Source organism: Corvus brachyrhynchos, unplaced genomic scaffold (assembly GCF_000691975.1).
Source record: "Corvus brachyrhynchos isolate BGI_N302 unplaced genomic scaffold, ASM69197v1 scaffold48, whole genome shotgun sequence".
In the NCBI taxonomy this organism is placed as follows: Eukaryota; Metazoa; Chordata; class Aves; order Passeriformes; family Corvidae; genus Corvus; species Corvus brachyrhynchos.
The window spans coordinates 3,419,927-3,436,797 of record NW_008240027.1 but is presented as its reverse complement, the minus strand read 5'-3'; the positions used below and the strand labels follow the sequence as shown (position 1 = coordinate 3,436,797).

Genomic DNA, 16,871 nt, shown 5'->3' with positions numbered 1-16,871 from the left:
CCATTGCATTAATTCTTTCTTTTGGTGAGAGTGTGAGATCATACCACAGCAGCTGCAGGCACACCACGTTCCACACTTCTGGAAGTGGTTCGGTCTGATGCTGATGAGGTATGTAGGACAGAATTAATTACTGCCTTATCTGTGCTCAGGCTTGAATTTCAAAGTTATGTTTGCTCTGTTGAGTGCTTATGATTTTTTGACTACAAAGGCAGTGATTATTTAAGCAAAATGAGCAACTTTTGTACCCCAGACTGTGCATTGTGAATGTGCAGCAGCAGAGCTGTGCAGTTCTGCACTGAGCATGCGCTGGGAAATGGCCAGCTCTTTATTTATTCAACCTCAGTCATTTATTGATAAATAAATTAGTAATATATAGTAAAAAATAAAATTAACTCAAGGTTTTCATTCTTATTTTTTTTCCAGAAAGAGCTCAGTCTCCCCAGAAGAGGAAGCTTGTAAGTATAATTATTCTTTATTCATCCCTTGGTTTGTTTTGAACATATATAGCTGTTCAGTTGTGGAAGTAATTTAGATGGGCAGATGCTCTGTTTTCTCTGTTAGCATTTTCAAGAATCTGTCATGGGCTTGGAAACAGCTAGCTTGGATTTCTCTGAGACTGAAGCCTCTATTCATTTCCTTAAGTGTAGTAGGAAAAGCAGTGGCAGTGTAAGCTTACTTCTAATTACCAGCTTGAGCTGATCCTGATATGGAAGTAGCTGCAGTGTTGAGTGTTGCCACTGTGACATTGCTGAAGTGACTCCAGAGAAGTCACTGATTATTTATGTGATATGGACAACTTTGATCACTGCTCTTCAAACAATCTGTTGACAGAAGTCTAAGCACACAGCTCCCGGGCCACCCAGGTCAGGTGTTTGTGGAGCAGGCAGCCTGATAGAGGTATCTCAATAAAGTAGCACATGTCAGGAAAAGTAGGCTTTTAAAACTGTGATTTAAACAAACAGCAGTTTTTTAAAATGCATTATGATGCTTAAAGAGTTTTAGCGAACTAACTTGTGTTTCAGTTGTATTATTAGAGCTTAGCTTCTGCTATGCTTACAGATTTATGGTGGAAAAAATTGCATTATTGATCGCATTATATAAAAGAGAAAGCTTTTGTACTGCCTGCTATTGCATTATGGTCTAAAATTGTTTCCCAAAGCTTGTGGACTACAGACATGAAGCTCACAAAAGCTTATAACCTTTCTTCCTCAGGTTTCTGGTTCTAATGAGAAATAATTTTTAGTTCTTTCAATGTAAGCTATCCCCTTTGTATGAGAAACAGTGTTTAGAAAATGCTGTGTAGAGCCAGTGATTCAGGGCTGAACAATACAGAGGATCAAAAGGTCTTTTTTTAAAAGTGGAGCATGACCAGACCTTTTTGTTTAGTTCATATGACAATGATAAACCAGTCAGGGAGTTATTTAAAGAACATGAAGCACTGACTGGTTTTGGTTTTTTTAAACCAGTATGCCTCAAAGGCTGGCTTAACGAGATTTGAGAGATTTCTAAGACAGGTGGTGTTCATCATTTGAAGATTATGAAGGTTCTTTGATCAAATAGTGGAGCAGTGAGTTACCAGTAAGTTTTTTGTTTAATGTAACTTAGATATTTTTGCACAAAACTTTTGGAATTGAAATTGAGAATGCCAGAGATATTCCAGCTCTTTCCAGCCTGGAGGTGGGTATGACACAAGACTACTCGTGTATTTTCATTTGAGGTGTCTGAAATACAAATGAAGTGCTTCAAATGTGTATTGTTTTAGTTACTGGTAACTAAACCAAGTGACTGAATATTTTATTTCTGTATTACTTAACTCCTGCAATTTTCATTACTTCACTTTAGTTTTCTTCCACAAGTGAGTGCCTTTTAAGCTGTCATTATGTGAAGAAATTTAGCAACCTGTGTCAAGAAGATCCAGGCCATAAATTTTAAGCACAAGGTTGCAGCTCTTAGTGAGACTAAAAATCTATGAAGAATTGAAATGTCTTAGTTGCCTCTGTTATCTAGCTGATTATTTGATGGTAGTTTCTGGAATTACAGATTCTAAAGTCACGTACCAGGTGTAGAAGAACCAAATGGTATCTTGTTGTTTGAGAAGTTTAACTGTTCATGAAGTCAGTAGTGCATTGTGGCTGATGTAGAGCTGTATGATGCTGTACAGGCTCACTGAAAAGGGTCTTGTGGAGTTGATCTACATGATTTTGCGTATCCCAATATCAGAGTGCTTACTTGATTAAAAATATCCTCTTAGTTTTTGAATTAGAAGTTAAAGAAATTTGTATCAAGGGAATAATTATAATATATGCATGTGAGAGAAGGTAAAAATACACATATACTATGTATAAATTTGTTCAACTATTCTGTCAAAAAGAATGGCATTACCGCTATAGGCAGTTCTCAGTTCTTCTGGAGGATTTTCCTCTGCCCGAATCAACTTAACAGTGAAGCTCATAAGCAAAAATAAATTCTGAAAATAAAATTTATTCTGAAAAGTGCTGTGGCTGATGAGTAGGGATAGTTATGGGTGTAGCCCATGTCCTGACTTATTGACTGTGGACAGGAGGATGCTGTGCCTGGCTTGGAGCCAGGAACCCTCAAGAGGTGCATCCATTTTCTGCACAAACTCCAGCCTTTGTAGCAGTTCAGTAGCAGTTGTATTATATACAAACATCAGCCACTCAGCATTTTTTGTGTGCTAGTCTGGAGGTTGGGATGCACTTACCACTGTAAAAAATCATATTTGGGGGAGGAAGGAATTATTTTCCAGCCTGCCAGAAACAGAATGAGGACTTGACTATGGCTGCTGGTTTGGTGATTGCTTTGCTGGATTGTTGAGTAAAAAGATTTTAGCCTTTGGATTAGCTCAGGTATTTGTCATTGCTGAATGGAAAAGGATGAGCTATTCCTGACAATGCTTCTAAACTTTTTCTTTGTTTGACTCTCAATGCTTCATATTTCCTGGGTCAGTATGAGTAATCTCTATTTTATTGCAGGAACTGATTGTAGGCAGAGACAACAACAGTTGCTGTGCTTGTTTGTGCTAAGGAAAAGGAGTGGAGTTACATGTTTCACTGTACTTGTCAGGAGAACATGAGAAATTTTGTCACCTAAAGAAGGTCTTGGGGGGAAGCTGAAGAGAATAAATGGTGGGATGGAGCCTGTGAAGTCTGTTGATGAGTGTTGATGACTGTTTCCGTATTAGCAGAAGGAAACACAGGCACACTGTAAAGGATGGCTTTGCACTTGGATATCTTGCAATCTTAATTTTGAAATACTCAGCACAGAGTGAGCAGACATGTAAAACAGATGGGGGAATTGTATGCAGGGTGACATTAAGAGAAATGCCTGATAATTTAGATACCATTTTGTTGTTAATGTGCTTAAAGTGTTTGTGTTTCTATAGAGGGTTATGTTTAATGCACTAAAGGAAATTATATTCAGCTGAGTTGTAGGCTGCTAAGAGATTGAATAGTTAGAGAACAGGAATAAGTAGTTATATTTTGTCTCTGGTGTGGTTCAATAATCAGAGTTCAAAGTTTTCCTTTAATGAATTATGCATATAAATGTATTGGTTATGTTTTCCCCCATGCTTTGTTCACAAAAGAAATAATTACCGTTCATGAATATTTTCTTTAGTTTCAAATAGCGAATGTGGAGTGATAGACTCAAACTTTGATCTCCAGCCTATTAGTTGAAGTAGTTTAATTATTTTCAGCCATTATCCTGTTCTGTTCTCTGTACAGAGATCAGTTTTTGTATTGTTGGCTGCAGCTTTCACATGGTTTTGATGTGCACCTGCACGTGAATCGCACTAGAGACGTTCCAGACCTGAAAGGACAAAGGTGGGGACTTTGCAGCAGGAGCATCCCGTGGTGAAGCACCTCTGTGTGTTCATGTGTTTAAGAGCAGTTCAGCACCCAGAAGATCAGGTTGAAAACTGCATTTCACTGTGGCTGCAGGATGCACAGCACCAGCCTGGAGCTCACTATTGCTTCTGCTTGCCTCCTTGGCTGATCAGTAGTCACTAAATCCAGCTGGGGTTGCCCTTGAGCCATCAGGTTTCTTGTTTAGTACCCCAATAATAAAAAATTAATAATGAATTCATTTCTTTATAGCATGAACCTTATTGACCTGTTCAGGCTTTTTAATGAAAAATGTGGGTTTATATTTGAAATCCTCATGGTTTCTAAGCCAGGGTTTATGGTGTGGGTTGCTGTAATTTTTGTGCTGTCTAAATGCAAAATTTTCTAAAAAGAAAATATGGCTTTCCCATATTATATCCAAATTTGAAAAGAGTAATTTTCTCAGCAAACTAAATTTGCTAAACCAGTTTCTAACTTCAGCTGTAAGTTTTTTCATGGTAATTATTTCTTGCTATCAACCATCTGTATCAAATATACTTTTAAAGTCTGTATACAAATGGAAAAAGAAAATGGAGGCATAAGAAACATGAAAAAATAATTTTAATCCCGGGTATATCCAGTAAAAATACACATTTATATGAACCAAATCTTACAGACTTCTGTTTTGGTGGTGATTGGTGCTGGTAAAGAGTAATATTTACCTGAAGTTTTTATGTCTATCTCTGCAACATGGTAACATAAAAGTGTTTGTTAAAGACATGTATAAGCCTTTTATGGTGGTCTTTATCGTTCTAATTACTTTTTAAGGCAGCTTATGTCCCCTGTGGGACTTGTTTTCTTTCATTCTCTTCCTCCTTCTCTACATTACCATTCTGCTTATAAACCTCTGAAGATTCTTAGTTTCTGCTACCATAGACATTTCTGAGGGGGTTTCATCAAACAAGTCTTCATCATAATTTGTTAAACTTACCCCCAGCTTCCTGACAGTAAAATAACACACAAACACACCAAGGAATTTCTTTGGGGGGCATGTGGGGAACTACCTGTGTTCTTTTTAATGTTTAGACCTTGGAAACAATAAGAAGTTTGATGGCAGGAAAGAAAATTTCTGGCCTTTAGTACTGGTTTATGTTTTCATTCTGCCATGCTCAGGTGCTGTGGGAATTTCCCCTGTATCTGCAGAGAAATGGAGTATATAATTCAGTTTCTGCTCGTCTTGGCGGGTGAGTGTTTGTGCTGGTGATGGATCGATGCCGTTTCCCTGCCAGGAGCAAGTGCCATTGTCCCAAGAGTGGGAAAGCCAAAGTGCAGGAAGTGGATGAAAAATGGTTCTGAAAAGAAGTAGGGAATTTTGCTGCTTTTGCTCTCTGTTCTGATTAGGATCTGAAAATAAAGTAAGAAATAATGCCTCCAGTGAATTCATTCTGCTTGTGGTGCTTTATAGAGATGGGGAGAGAAAGAGGTGCTCTTTTCTGACCACCCCATCCTTCTCTGAGTGTATGGAAGCAGCAGCTCACAAGTAGAAGCAGTAGGTCAAAAATAACCCGCTGCTCTTAAGCTGATCCATGGGGCTGGTTCTGGAGGTGGAACGTGCCCAATTATTCTTATAGGGCTCTACAGCAGTGCTGCTATTTGTGTATTAGGCTTTAAAAATAATTTGAAAGCATTCTTTCTCTAAAAGAAATGATCTGGTGAATCAGGAGTATTTTAGTGTTCTGTATAGACTGTAATCTCAGAGACAAAGAATTTATGGAGGTTTTCATCAAGGATTTAAAAGTGGAAAAAGTACTTTGCACAGTTTTTATTGTCAAGTTTCCACTACTTAATCCAGACTCTCATTTAATAAGTACAATAGAATTATACGTAGCATACCAAATTTGTAATTTTTGTTGCTTGCTGTACTGTCTTACGCCAGAGGCACAGTGTGGGGGGCAGGGGCTCTGGCTGTGTAAGGAACAGCCACCCTTCCTCCTGAGCCTGGCACTCTGTTCTCCTGGCTGTAGAGAGGTTGGGATTTTGTAGTGTGGGACTGTGACTGGAATCATGGAAGGGTCTCAAGATAGGAGTTGTCATGTGGAATTTGACTTGGTTGATGAGTACTTGTGAATGGCAGCCTAAATACAGCCTATCAAACATATATATGGAAATTTTGGGGGAGAAAGTGACATTCTTACGAATAGACATTTAAAAAATGTTGAACATAATTTGGGGCAGTTATATTAATAGCACAAAATTGATTTTGAGCTGACTGAAGTTGCTGTTTGCAAGCAGAACTGCTTGCAGCGTAAGGGGAACTTTGCCTCCTAGTGAAGGTGTGTTCCCCCTTCCTCCCCTCCAGCATCCGGCTCCCCAGGCTGCTGCTCTTTTTTCAGGGCTGGAATCCATAAAGTTTGTGGCTGGAACACAGTTTGGGAGTTACGGGAAGATGTTTTAAGATGCAAGGGGATTGATTTCTCAACAAGGGCTGGTTCACGTGTCCGCGCCGGCCGGGAGCAGCTGCTCCTCTCCCGCCGCTGAGGGCTCTGCCAGGCTTTGGGTGGGAGCGCTGCCTCTGTTCCTGTCGCTGTGCGAGTTTCCAAGCTGCTCCGTCAGATTCCTGCCAGAATCCTTTCAAGTGTGCCATCGCTCCCTTTGGCTTTCCGCGCTCCCTTTGGTTTGGTGAGGAGGGCTGCTCCTGCTCCTGGAAGCCCGGGAGTTGGTGGCTGATTGGCGGCGTGCTCGGCCGGAGCGTGGCGGGACCGTGTTGCTGGCGGTGTGACAGCTCAGATGGCCCCTCTGTGTCCTGGGCTTGTCGGCACCTTCCTTTCCTTCTGGTGGGCTCCGTTTCCTTTCGCCGGATGCTGTGAATAGGCTCGCAGAAGATTTTATAATCTGAATTGTTCTTTTTTTATAAATAATTAGGTTTTTGACATGAGCTGTGTGATTAACCTGGACCATTACTGAGCTCCCGAGGTCTCTCTGACACTGGGGGTATATGAAGAGCTTGGAATTGCACTGATTGTTCTGTGCTCTGCGTTGGAGTGATAACAGTGGCCTCTCCTTCCCAGCTCTAAGCCTCTTATGCTGGGAAGAGGCATATCAGTGTATCAGCACAATGATGAAGCGGAGGAAGCAGAGGCTTGGAGCCCCATCTCTGCGGATCCAGTAAGGACTGTTGTGAAAAATAAATTGCACTTGATCATTTCAAATTGAAGCTATGAAGAAAAACTGGCCAAAATTTTCTGTGGCCAATAGACAGTGCTTTGATTTGTTAGACCTTTCTTTACCTGTCATGCTTACTCGTCTGTACACGAAATTTCATTTTGGAAGCTTTAACATTTTAGTTTTGTGGAGTAATAACCATGAAGTATAGCCAAAAAAAGCAATGTTTAAATGTTTTTAACTGGGATACACTGTGGTTAGGTTTTGTCCCAAGCATTAGTGTAGTAAAACTGAATGTTTGTAACTCTGTGTTTCTAGTTTGATTATTCTTCAGATTTAAAAAGTACTTTTAGTAATCTGTCAGAAAGCTGTCACAGTGTTAAAATCTCCAGAAACCTTTGCTATCTTCTAGAATTAAGAACACTATTGAAAACTTCTGGATTTGAAACAAGAAGTCTCTACTTACATTGCCACATCTATTTCCACAAATGGAATTTTAACAAGAATTTCCTTTTTAATGCTTGTGTCCTTTATAAATGCTTTGAAATCTACTAATGGAAACTTCTATTTATGATGTTCGTAATTATATTTATTATTTCTGTTAGGTAAAATTAAGGAAATTGTATATTTAATACTGTGTTCATAAGTAGAGGAGGTGAAAAGAATCTTTCGTGTAGTCAGTGGAAAGAGGAGGCAGGGTAAGAGGCAGGCTTAACCTTTTCTGTCTGCAAACTGTGAAGCTCATCAGGTGTTTAAGCAGTGGGGAGGATTTCCAGTATGTAAAGGTTGCTTAACTGATAAGTATTTGGATTCATCAAAAAATTTAAAGCTAGGAGCATGGACAAACATGCTTGCCTTCAGGACTTTTAAGTGTAAAATATCTGAATTCTAAACAAAACTGAAGCATGCCTCAAATTTCCATTTTGCTCACTTTTATGTTTAAATATGGTAAATAGAAACTTTTTTTCAGCCCTCAGTCAAAAATCCAAGTTACAGGTGTAAGAATACAGTGGCACTAATTTGTATTTTAAGGCATAAGCACACTTTGTAATACCAATAATTGTAAGTTAACTTTTACTTTATTTCTAGTGAAGGACATCTCATCGTGTATAGTTCACTAAAGTAGGTGTTAGAACCTCTGCTCTGTGTTTATGTTCAAGTCTGTTTGCAGCTTTTTGAAAAGCGGCTACTTTGAGACCTTTTCTGTGCCCTGTGTGAATACAAGTGTGCATTGGCTGCTGACCCTGCAAAAGCAGGATAGTTCACAGAGCTGAGCACAGAGCTGGGCAGCAGCACCCTCAGCTGCAATCCTGATGCTACCGTGGATGTGCTGTGGACATGCCACTAAACCTCTTCATGCCTCAGTTTCCCCACTGCTAAAATTAGAATAAAGCCATTTGCAGTGCTGCTTTCAGGCTTAATTAGTTGTTGCTCTAAAACAACTGCCACTGCTAAATGTTGTTTTCTAGTTAATGGTTTGTGTAATTCCTGTTTTCACAGTTGCGTGTTTCGGTTATTGCCACAGCCGTGGCATGGAACCATGGCTCCCAAATTGTGAAGGCAGTGATACAAATGGTCTATGTTTTGCTGCTGGTGCTGTTATCAATTTGTTCTTTTTTTCTCAATTAAATGTTTTAGATTAGAGATTGACAACGGTGTGTATTCCAGAAAGCCTAGAAATCACTGCAAGAAGGGATTTGGATAATTCCAGATTGGAGGATTTTTGTAGTGGAAAAATAACATTGAATAGATATTAAATTGACTGAAAAATACATTTTGGTTTGGATGATAATAGAAAGGAATGACTTTTGACCACTTAGTTTATTGCATTTGTTTAGAAGATATAACTTGTATTTTGGAATTATCTTTCTTTTCTTTATTGAAACAGAAGTTGTGATACTGACCCTGATTTTTTTTTTTCTACTGTGGTACCTTGTCAGAATCTCCTCTGCTTTGTACTCCCACTGCCGAGGAAATGATGTTCATCAGCACATGTTCTCTCCTACATCTGCTCCAGGTCTGCAGCATCTTAAATTCCCTTTTAGTGCTGACTGTGCACTTGTCACTTCTCCTCTAGTATTTTACCTGAACTCACAAGCCCAGAGCAATCCATCTAGTCCGTGCTACAGCCATCCTTTCCAGTGGAGGTAAGGAGAGGTATCAACTAGGAGTTTCTAACAGTTTGGTGTTGGCATAACCATCTCTGAAATTAACAACTTTACAGTTCAAGAGAATAACATCTAACAGAAAGAAACAGCTTCCTAGTCACAACTTACTTCCAGCCATTTATTGTTCAAGTTGATGTTGCTTACTGAGACAAATTTTTTGTAGTTCGTGTGTACGCCCTATGTAGATAAAATGGATTAAGGAATGGAAACCTGTCTGATGGTGTGTGCCTGCCAGTTCCTGGTGGTACATTGTGTTAGCACATGTGCAACTTGTACTGTGCAGCAGAGGAGCCCTTGTAGGCATGTCTTAACTTAAAACAGCCTGGAGTGGGGTCCTTAAAAACCCCTGTCTAAACCGTGGGTCTGTGCTAAATACTCCACCCTGTTCTATTCACTGGAAATCCACTCTGCTTTCTTACAGAGGCTGGCAGGCTGAAGTCTCCAAGCACAGGGTATGCAAAGGATAAGGAGTAGAATCAAGCCTGTTGTTAGCTGGCTTGGGTGAAGGATACAAGAGTTTCTAAACCAAAAATAGCCCAAACCAACTCAGTTTATATTAAACCACTTAACAGCTCAACTGATATATTTTCCCTTCAGGATTAGCTCTTGCTCCTCATTGTGCTCTTGTGGGACAAGCACAGTCATCAGCAACCCCAGTGCAAACCTTCAGCTTCTTCACTAAGAGGAAATTTCACCAACTCTAGGGGGAACAGTCCCAGGCAAAGGCTCACACACACTGGAGATCTTTGCGTGTGCGATTATGAAACCAGAGCTCAGTGGTACCTACTTAAAACTTGAGCCAGCATAGCACCAGAGGGCTGGTTTTGAAGTTCACATGCTGCAGGGTGGATGTGGCTGGTCAAATTTCAGTTACTCATCAGGTGGTAATGCAATAGCCCCTGAATCTAGATGTTATTTCAGAGGGAGGTTGCTCTTGCTGGCCAGCTCTGGTAGGACTAACCAGAAAACGTGAAGTTGAACTATTTTAGGCTTCTGCCGCTCTAATGCAGAGTAATGTATATGACATCTGTTGAGTGGAAATCAGGTTGTCAGCAGGGGAGAGGGACGTTGCATGTGTCTGTTCTTGTTGTGCATGGCCATGGAGAGAGGCTTGCCCAGCATCTGCCGCTTTCTCTGCACGTTGGGCAGCAATTGGTGACAATTCTTAATAAGGTGCTCACTTTGGCAGCAGCTGGGGAAAGTGAAGGACAGCAGCTACAGAGCAGTCTCCTAATGTTTCAATGTCATTGCCATCAATCTAATTTTAAATGAATTTTTATTATTTAAAGGCTGGTATTGGGTAATGTTCCTTTAAACAAGGGTGATTAAACTCGATTAAATACGGTTTAGCCTTGGGGCTAATTAACAGACTGGTAAGTGGCAATTAATATCAAGATTAGATTATTGTTAAAGTCAATTGAGACTTTTTGGAGATGAGAGCTGATGATTATTGATTATTTTCAAAAGCCTTTTTGGTACTTACTGCTTTTTCTTCCTCTGAGAAACTTTCAATTTTCAGGGTTCTGACATGGGTCAGTGAATAATTTTCTCTTTAAAACAGTTCATATAAAAGTCTTAATGGCAAGCTTTGTTCCACTGTTACTATGGACTCCTTGATAATAATATTTTTCCCATATGGGGACCTTCCAGCCATCTGCTCTTCAAATACTGAATGGTTGATGATTCACAGATACATGGTTCTGTGAAAGAGCTTTGGTCGACTATAATAAGTTTTTATTTTCATCGTTGTTGCTTTCACCTGTGCAGCTCTTGATCCTGTTTTATCCTGTCTTTCTTTGTTGTAGTTTTGTTTACTTGGTTACGGTGCCAGTGATAGCCCTTCCTGAGCAAAGGTTCATCTTGGCAAGTCACCACTGTCATTGATCTACTCAGCTTAACACCTCAGGTTAGCCAGGCAGTGATTCATTTCCATGGCTATGCAGGGAACTGCTGGAAAATATAACAAGAAAAACTTGTGCCTTCACGTTAAATCTTCCTTACTTTTTACCTTTGGTGTATTGCATTTGCAAGAATTTGCACAGATTTTCCCTCCTTCCCTATGTTTCGTGGTGCCATTGATAATTTTATGTCGACAGATGAATGACTGTTGGTGCATCTGATGTCAAGACAGATGGCATGGAAGTTCATGGCTTCTGAAAGAATTAATCTAATTAAGATTGAAAATATTTTATACATAACCTTTGAACAAATGAAAATAATGTAAACCTTTCAAAAGAGTAAAAGGAAATATGGTCTGATTACAATAAAAACAAATTGGTAACAGGTGGAATAAGACTGCTATAGTTGATGGAAATGTGGGTTGGAATTAAGGTCATACATCTTTAGGAAGAAAAGAGAATTATGTCCACAGTTGAACAAGTGCTGAGTCTTGTCTTTGGAATCTGGCTTGCACTCTTCTGGGGGTAACAGGAAAGTCAAATTACTGAAGAAGAAAATGAGGCCATGTTTCACAGCTGGTCCTCTTTATGAGCTGGCAGATCTTTGTGCACTCATATTTGTCCTTTAATTTAATCAAAATATGAATTTACAACATTTTTTGATCTCGAGTTGCTTAAGAGATGTCATGAATTGATTGTTCTAACTTGGAAGTGATGAACCGTGAGATTAAAGGAGAGTGCAATTACCCCGGTTCCAGAAAATGTTACATTCTGTGTAACACCCTCAGCAAGATATGAGACGTTTTTAGTAATTCTGGAAACAGTTTCATTTGTTTGTGGTAAGAAGGATAAAAGTGTTCAGGTGCTGTTTTTCTGGCATCTCTTGAGCGCTGCAGCTGAGGTGAAGTCTCAGTGGAAATTTGCTTCAATTTCCTACCAAACCAAGGGAAGAGTTGGCTTCAGCTGGATCATTCAAGGGGCATTTTCTCATGCTATTTCAATTTCATGAATTCATGCCAGTTGTGGAACATGTTCTTATAGGGATGTATGGTGGAGGTTATTTTTATAGGAATGTTTTCCCTTGGAAATTTTAGCTTTAATGAAGTCTATTGGAAATAGCTATTAATTTTTTTTATAGCTTTGCAGAATAGTTTAATAGAATTTTTTCTTAGGCTGTACAAAATCTGGTCACCATTTGTGGATGTGATGGTGACCAGACCCTTGCTGTCTTATTTAAGCAAAACAAAATGAGAAACCTAATGTTGCTCCGAAATAGTCTTTAAGCACGCTACATAATTACTTGATCAGTGTGTAATTACAACATTATGAGTTTTATATAATTAGGATTTTATGGACATCTGTGATAAAATTTAAGAATATATTAATTTATTTACATAAAAAGCCTATTCTAGGAAACAAGCCTTTAATCAATAACTGTGGTAAGTAACAAGAATATATTATACATAGGCATTCAGCAAATGTCCTGGAGGGTTGCCTGCCTTTATTTAAAGCCTTTTTTGTACAAGCTGTTGCAATGGATGAGGGGAGACCTATATTTAGAGCTATGGCTTGTTTGGGTGTATGAGTGAGGTTGGGTGGTCAGTGTCCTGGGCGAGTCTGCTCGACTGCAGTAAATCCAGTGGGCTTTCCAGATTTGCAGGGTGCTGGTCAGCAAACCCTCACCAAAGGGTGGGGATGGAGGCATCCACCTTCTTGGAATGGGTCTCCTGTTAGACCATGGCTCTTTTTCTTGTGAATGAGGATGGCTGGTGTGCCTCGATGAGAAGTGTTGTAACTCCAGTCCTGCTGCTTCCAGGCAGATGCAGAAATCCCTTCCATAGAATAAGGATGTATTCTTGCCACACACATCCCCAGATCACCTGTGGTTTGGGTTTTGAAGACTGCATATATTTTACAACATCAGGGCAGCAGCTGTAAAAAGAAGTTCCTTATTTTTAGGGAAGATCAAAAACATTTCAGAATTCAGCCTTGATAAGTTTCTTTATTTTGAAATACCTCAAGGCTTATCAAAAGTTGTTGATGGTTTCCTATGTTTGCTTAAATTTTGCTTAGTGTAAAGTCACTTGATATGATACAGGTTTTAAGAGTTTGGGTTTTTTTTAGTTAGAAATTCCTCTGACAAATGTTGGAGGATTAATGAAGAGGCCTATATTCAGTTTGAATGACATTTGGAAATTGTTCTGGTTTTGCAGTAAGTGTTATCCTCCTGGTTTAGTGCTTAATTTGGTACAGGTTCTGCTTTCTTAAATGTGCTAAATAATTGGTCAGAGTTGACTGCAAGACAGCATAATGTCACTTTTGGAAACAGTGTAGATCAGCAATTCAAGAATAATGAGAAACAGAACAACTTTGTGGATATATCATTATGCATAATGTGAAATGATGAATTTTGAGTAGGTAAGCTTTTGGCAACTGAATTCTAATCTACATCTCACGTTGAATGAATGAGTTTCCCAGAATTAATTTCTTTTTTAATGGAAATTTTTTTCCTTATTCCTTTTCTTTTGTACTGGTTATTATTCTTGGGAGTCGTTTTTCCCATCTAAGAAACTACATGGGAGGGACACACTGGTGATACCTGAAATGTGACAGGCTCAGATAACTTCTTGTGTGTCTTGGACTGATGGGAAGCTGTTTGTTTACTTTAGTATGGTTGGGAATATTGAGGCATGGTGAAATGAATGGTGTAATTTTTTCATGTGAAGGCATTATATAAATGAAAAAATCCCTGCATCCTGCCTGGAGCTGCAGTAGCAGAAGAGTTAAACCCTGGGGTTTGGAGCCTGAGGTGTGAATTCTTGTCTCCTTCCAGGCTCGCCATTTGGCTGCCTTCCCTGGGACCACTTGTAAATCATAACCTGGTGGTTTGACCTGGGAAATTGGAGGCTCCCAGAGGGGAGCTTGTACTTGTGACTTTAGAAGTTGGAGGGCTTTACTGTTTGTTGGCCATTTCACCTATAAACCATATAAGGTTATTGTTCATGACTGGTTTTTCTATGGAATCGTGTTTGAAGGATGTGATCTGCTGGTGCACCTGTGTATGAGCTGACTCATTTACTACCCCTGCCCTGTTCAGAGTTCGGGATGGTTGGGACAAGTCAGCAACAGAGCTCAGAAGGTTCTTAACTGTTTTTTCTATATTGAAGCCTTTCTTTTTCTGTCCTTATCCTCAAATAACAGTGAGTTCCTCAAACGACAGTGGTGTGCTCAGTTCTCCATAAAATTTTTCTTTCCAAGTAGTCTCTCCTTCAAAGACCTTTTGATCTTAAATATGGATACAGAAACAACCAGAGCACTGAAAGTTTCCTGGCAAGGGAATAGTTCTGAGAAAGAAATACAAATTCTTAACCAGACAGTCATACGTTTATTATTGTTGATAGACAGTGCCATGCATTATCCAAGATTTGTTTTTAATTGCACTCTGAGGCAACCAGGGGCTATTTTTAGTTTTAATTTGGAAAATCAGTGAGTGTGCAAAGGGCCCTCTTAATGTCCTGTGCTGAAGTACTAATAGTAAAGATGTACTAACAGCAAGTACCTGGTGTCACCTTCACGGTGTGGAGCTGGGGGAAAACAGAGGTTATTTTACACAGCTGTGTGTGTCAGCCCAAGACTGTTCCTGCCCATGAGCAGCAGGTTCCTCTCCACTGCGTTTCCTTAAAAAATTGCTTTTTGAAGACAAGTGTTACAGTTTTAATTTAGTTAGATAAACCATTTAGTGGATCAATATTAACCTGAAAACTTAAGGATAGTTCAGAATGTAAAGAAGGAAAGAGGATCTCCAGGTAACTTTTCACCAATTTTTGGAATGGTGTCCCATTTCAGCTGTGTCTCACTACCCTGAGCTATGGTGAACTTTTGTCTCAAATTTATGCTCTTGTTTGAATATTCATAACTACCATGCCAGAGGGCCTGCAGAGCTTCATCTGCTGTAAATGGACCCACTCATGCTCTGTTTCTACAGGCTGCATCTGTGCTCCCCTTTTCTTCAGCATCTCTCTACTCCTGTTTTTGTTCATTCATCTCAAATACGCTTCTTTTATAAGTTCTCTCTTCCCCTCATTTATCTCCTGAAATTTTGCTACTTTGGCTAGTTGTTATTATTCTGTCATTCAATCCCTTGTGTGGTACTTGAGAGCATAATCTTCTAACCTAGTTTACATTACACTGTCATTATGAATTATTAATGTTCTAAAATAAAATCTTCAAACCGTAATCTTTGCTGTGGTGAAAGAGCTCTGTGTGCTTTTGTTTCCTTCCTGTTCTCCCTGTCCTTTCCTTTCTTCAGACCTTTAGGTCTTTAGCGCAGGGATGTTATTGATCCGGCCATCTGGGAAAGACTTGCTGTGCACTGAGAATTGCATTGTCACATCTCTGGGCTGAGATGGGCATTTATTTATATAAACACTAAAGAAGCCATTTTTGGAAGTAGTTCTTTTGATTCTCATCAAAGACATGCTGCACAAGTAGAAGTGATAATGTGTGTTTGGGTTATAACTTGCCTGAGAAGGGGTGAATATTATTTTTGTACACTTTTATTACATTTCTGTTTCTGTTCCTGAGATACTCACTTTTATTTGTGAGCAGATGAGAAATTTAAAATAGCAGAAAAGGTCAACTTATAATTCTCAGAAAATTTTTAGGGCAAAATTTTCCACATAAAGAAATCTTGTCAAAGTCCCTATTAGCTTTTCTCCACACTTCAATTTAATGCAGCTGCTTGCCCATTCTGCTTCCAAGAGACTGGAAGATTCCAGAATCATTAAACGTCCAATTTTCCGAGTGAATCAACCCACAAATATTGACCAGGAGTGTTCCTTTAAAGTCACGAGTGTCTGCATTGCCCTTGCAGAGAACTTGCAGTTAGTTTGAGCAAAATGCAGTTGATTAGAGCTGCGTTTGTCTTTGGCATGGAGGAGCAGCCCGTGGCGACGTGTCCCGGCCTGCGCCCCATGGCTGAGTGCGCGCAGCCTCCGCTTGTGGCAAGATGGATCACAAAACTGGGACCTGTCGCTTCTGCAACTTCCCCCTTCTTGTCAAAAACAAGGGCAGCTGCAGACTCGGCCGCAGGACGCCGCAGTCGGTGTTTTACATCGTGCTCTTGTAAGTGGTCGCTAATGGGAGAAGTATTTCTTGGTTTCAGTTGTGCTTTCTCTGCAGGAAGGGTGTTCTCTGGACACGCAGGTGGTGTTGGTTCGCACGCATGATCTGTGCTCTCTCTGCTCCTGTGTTTGTTTAGAAGCCTGTGTGTTGTACTAAATACTTTGGCCAGCTGGAAATAAGATTTGCTTTTCTTACTGGCTGCATTTTAATAGGTAGTGCAGAAAATGTTTGTTACAAAATATTTTTTAAAATGCTTATATTTTTTCTTAAATATTAATTTTTTTTCTTTTCTTTTTCTCATCTGTAAAATCTATATAATGCTACATCTAATAAAAATTTGGAAGAAAATAAATACAAGATGAATATTCCCATTTATCAACACTTTCTCTTTTTCTTTACATATGAGATGGCTTAAAAGGTCATTGGTGAGATTGGTTATGAAAGTAATTTATTTTAAAACCAAGCAATTTTGTTATATATTTTTGTTTCTAGCTAGATTATTTTGATTTATTTGTGCCATTTTTAATGTTACAGTAGAGTATAGTAAGATTTAGTATTGCAAACTGATAAATTTTGGTTTTAGTATTTCAACATGAGTGTTTCTCTGGAGACTGCAGAAATCATTAAGAGTTCCATATCTGTCCATTCCGTACTTTATTTCAAAGCTGAGAATTCAG

General features: G+C 39.3%; 1 protein-coding gene across 1 annotated transcript in view; it reads left to right on the top strand.

Moving 5' to 3' along the window:
• MAST2 (microtubule associated serine/threonine kinase 2) overlaps positions 1-16,871 on the top strand; it is a 168,293-nt gene that overhangs the window by 60,171 nt on the left and 91,251 nt on the right. Inside the window, exons 3-4 of the mRNA XM_017743446.1 lie at positions 424-455; positions 8,945-9,151. Of these exons, the coding sequence (XP_017598935.1) occupies positions 424-455; positions 8,945-9,151 (239 nt within the window). The remainder of the gene's footprint in view (positions 1-423; positions 456-8,944; positions 9,152-16,871) is intronic.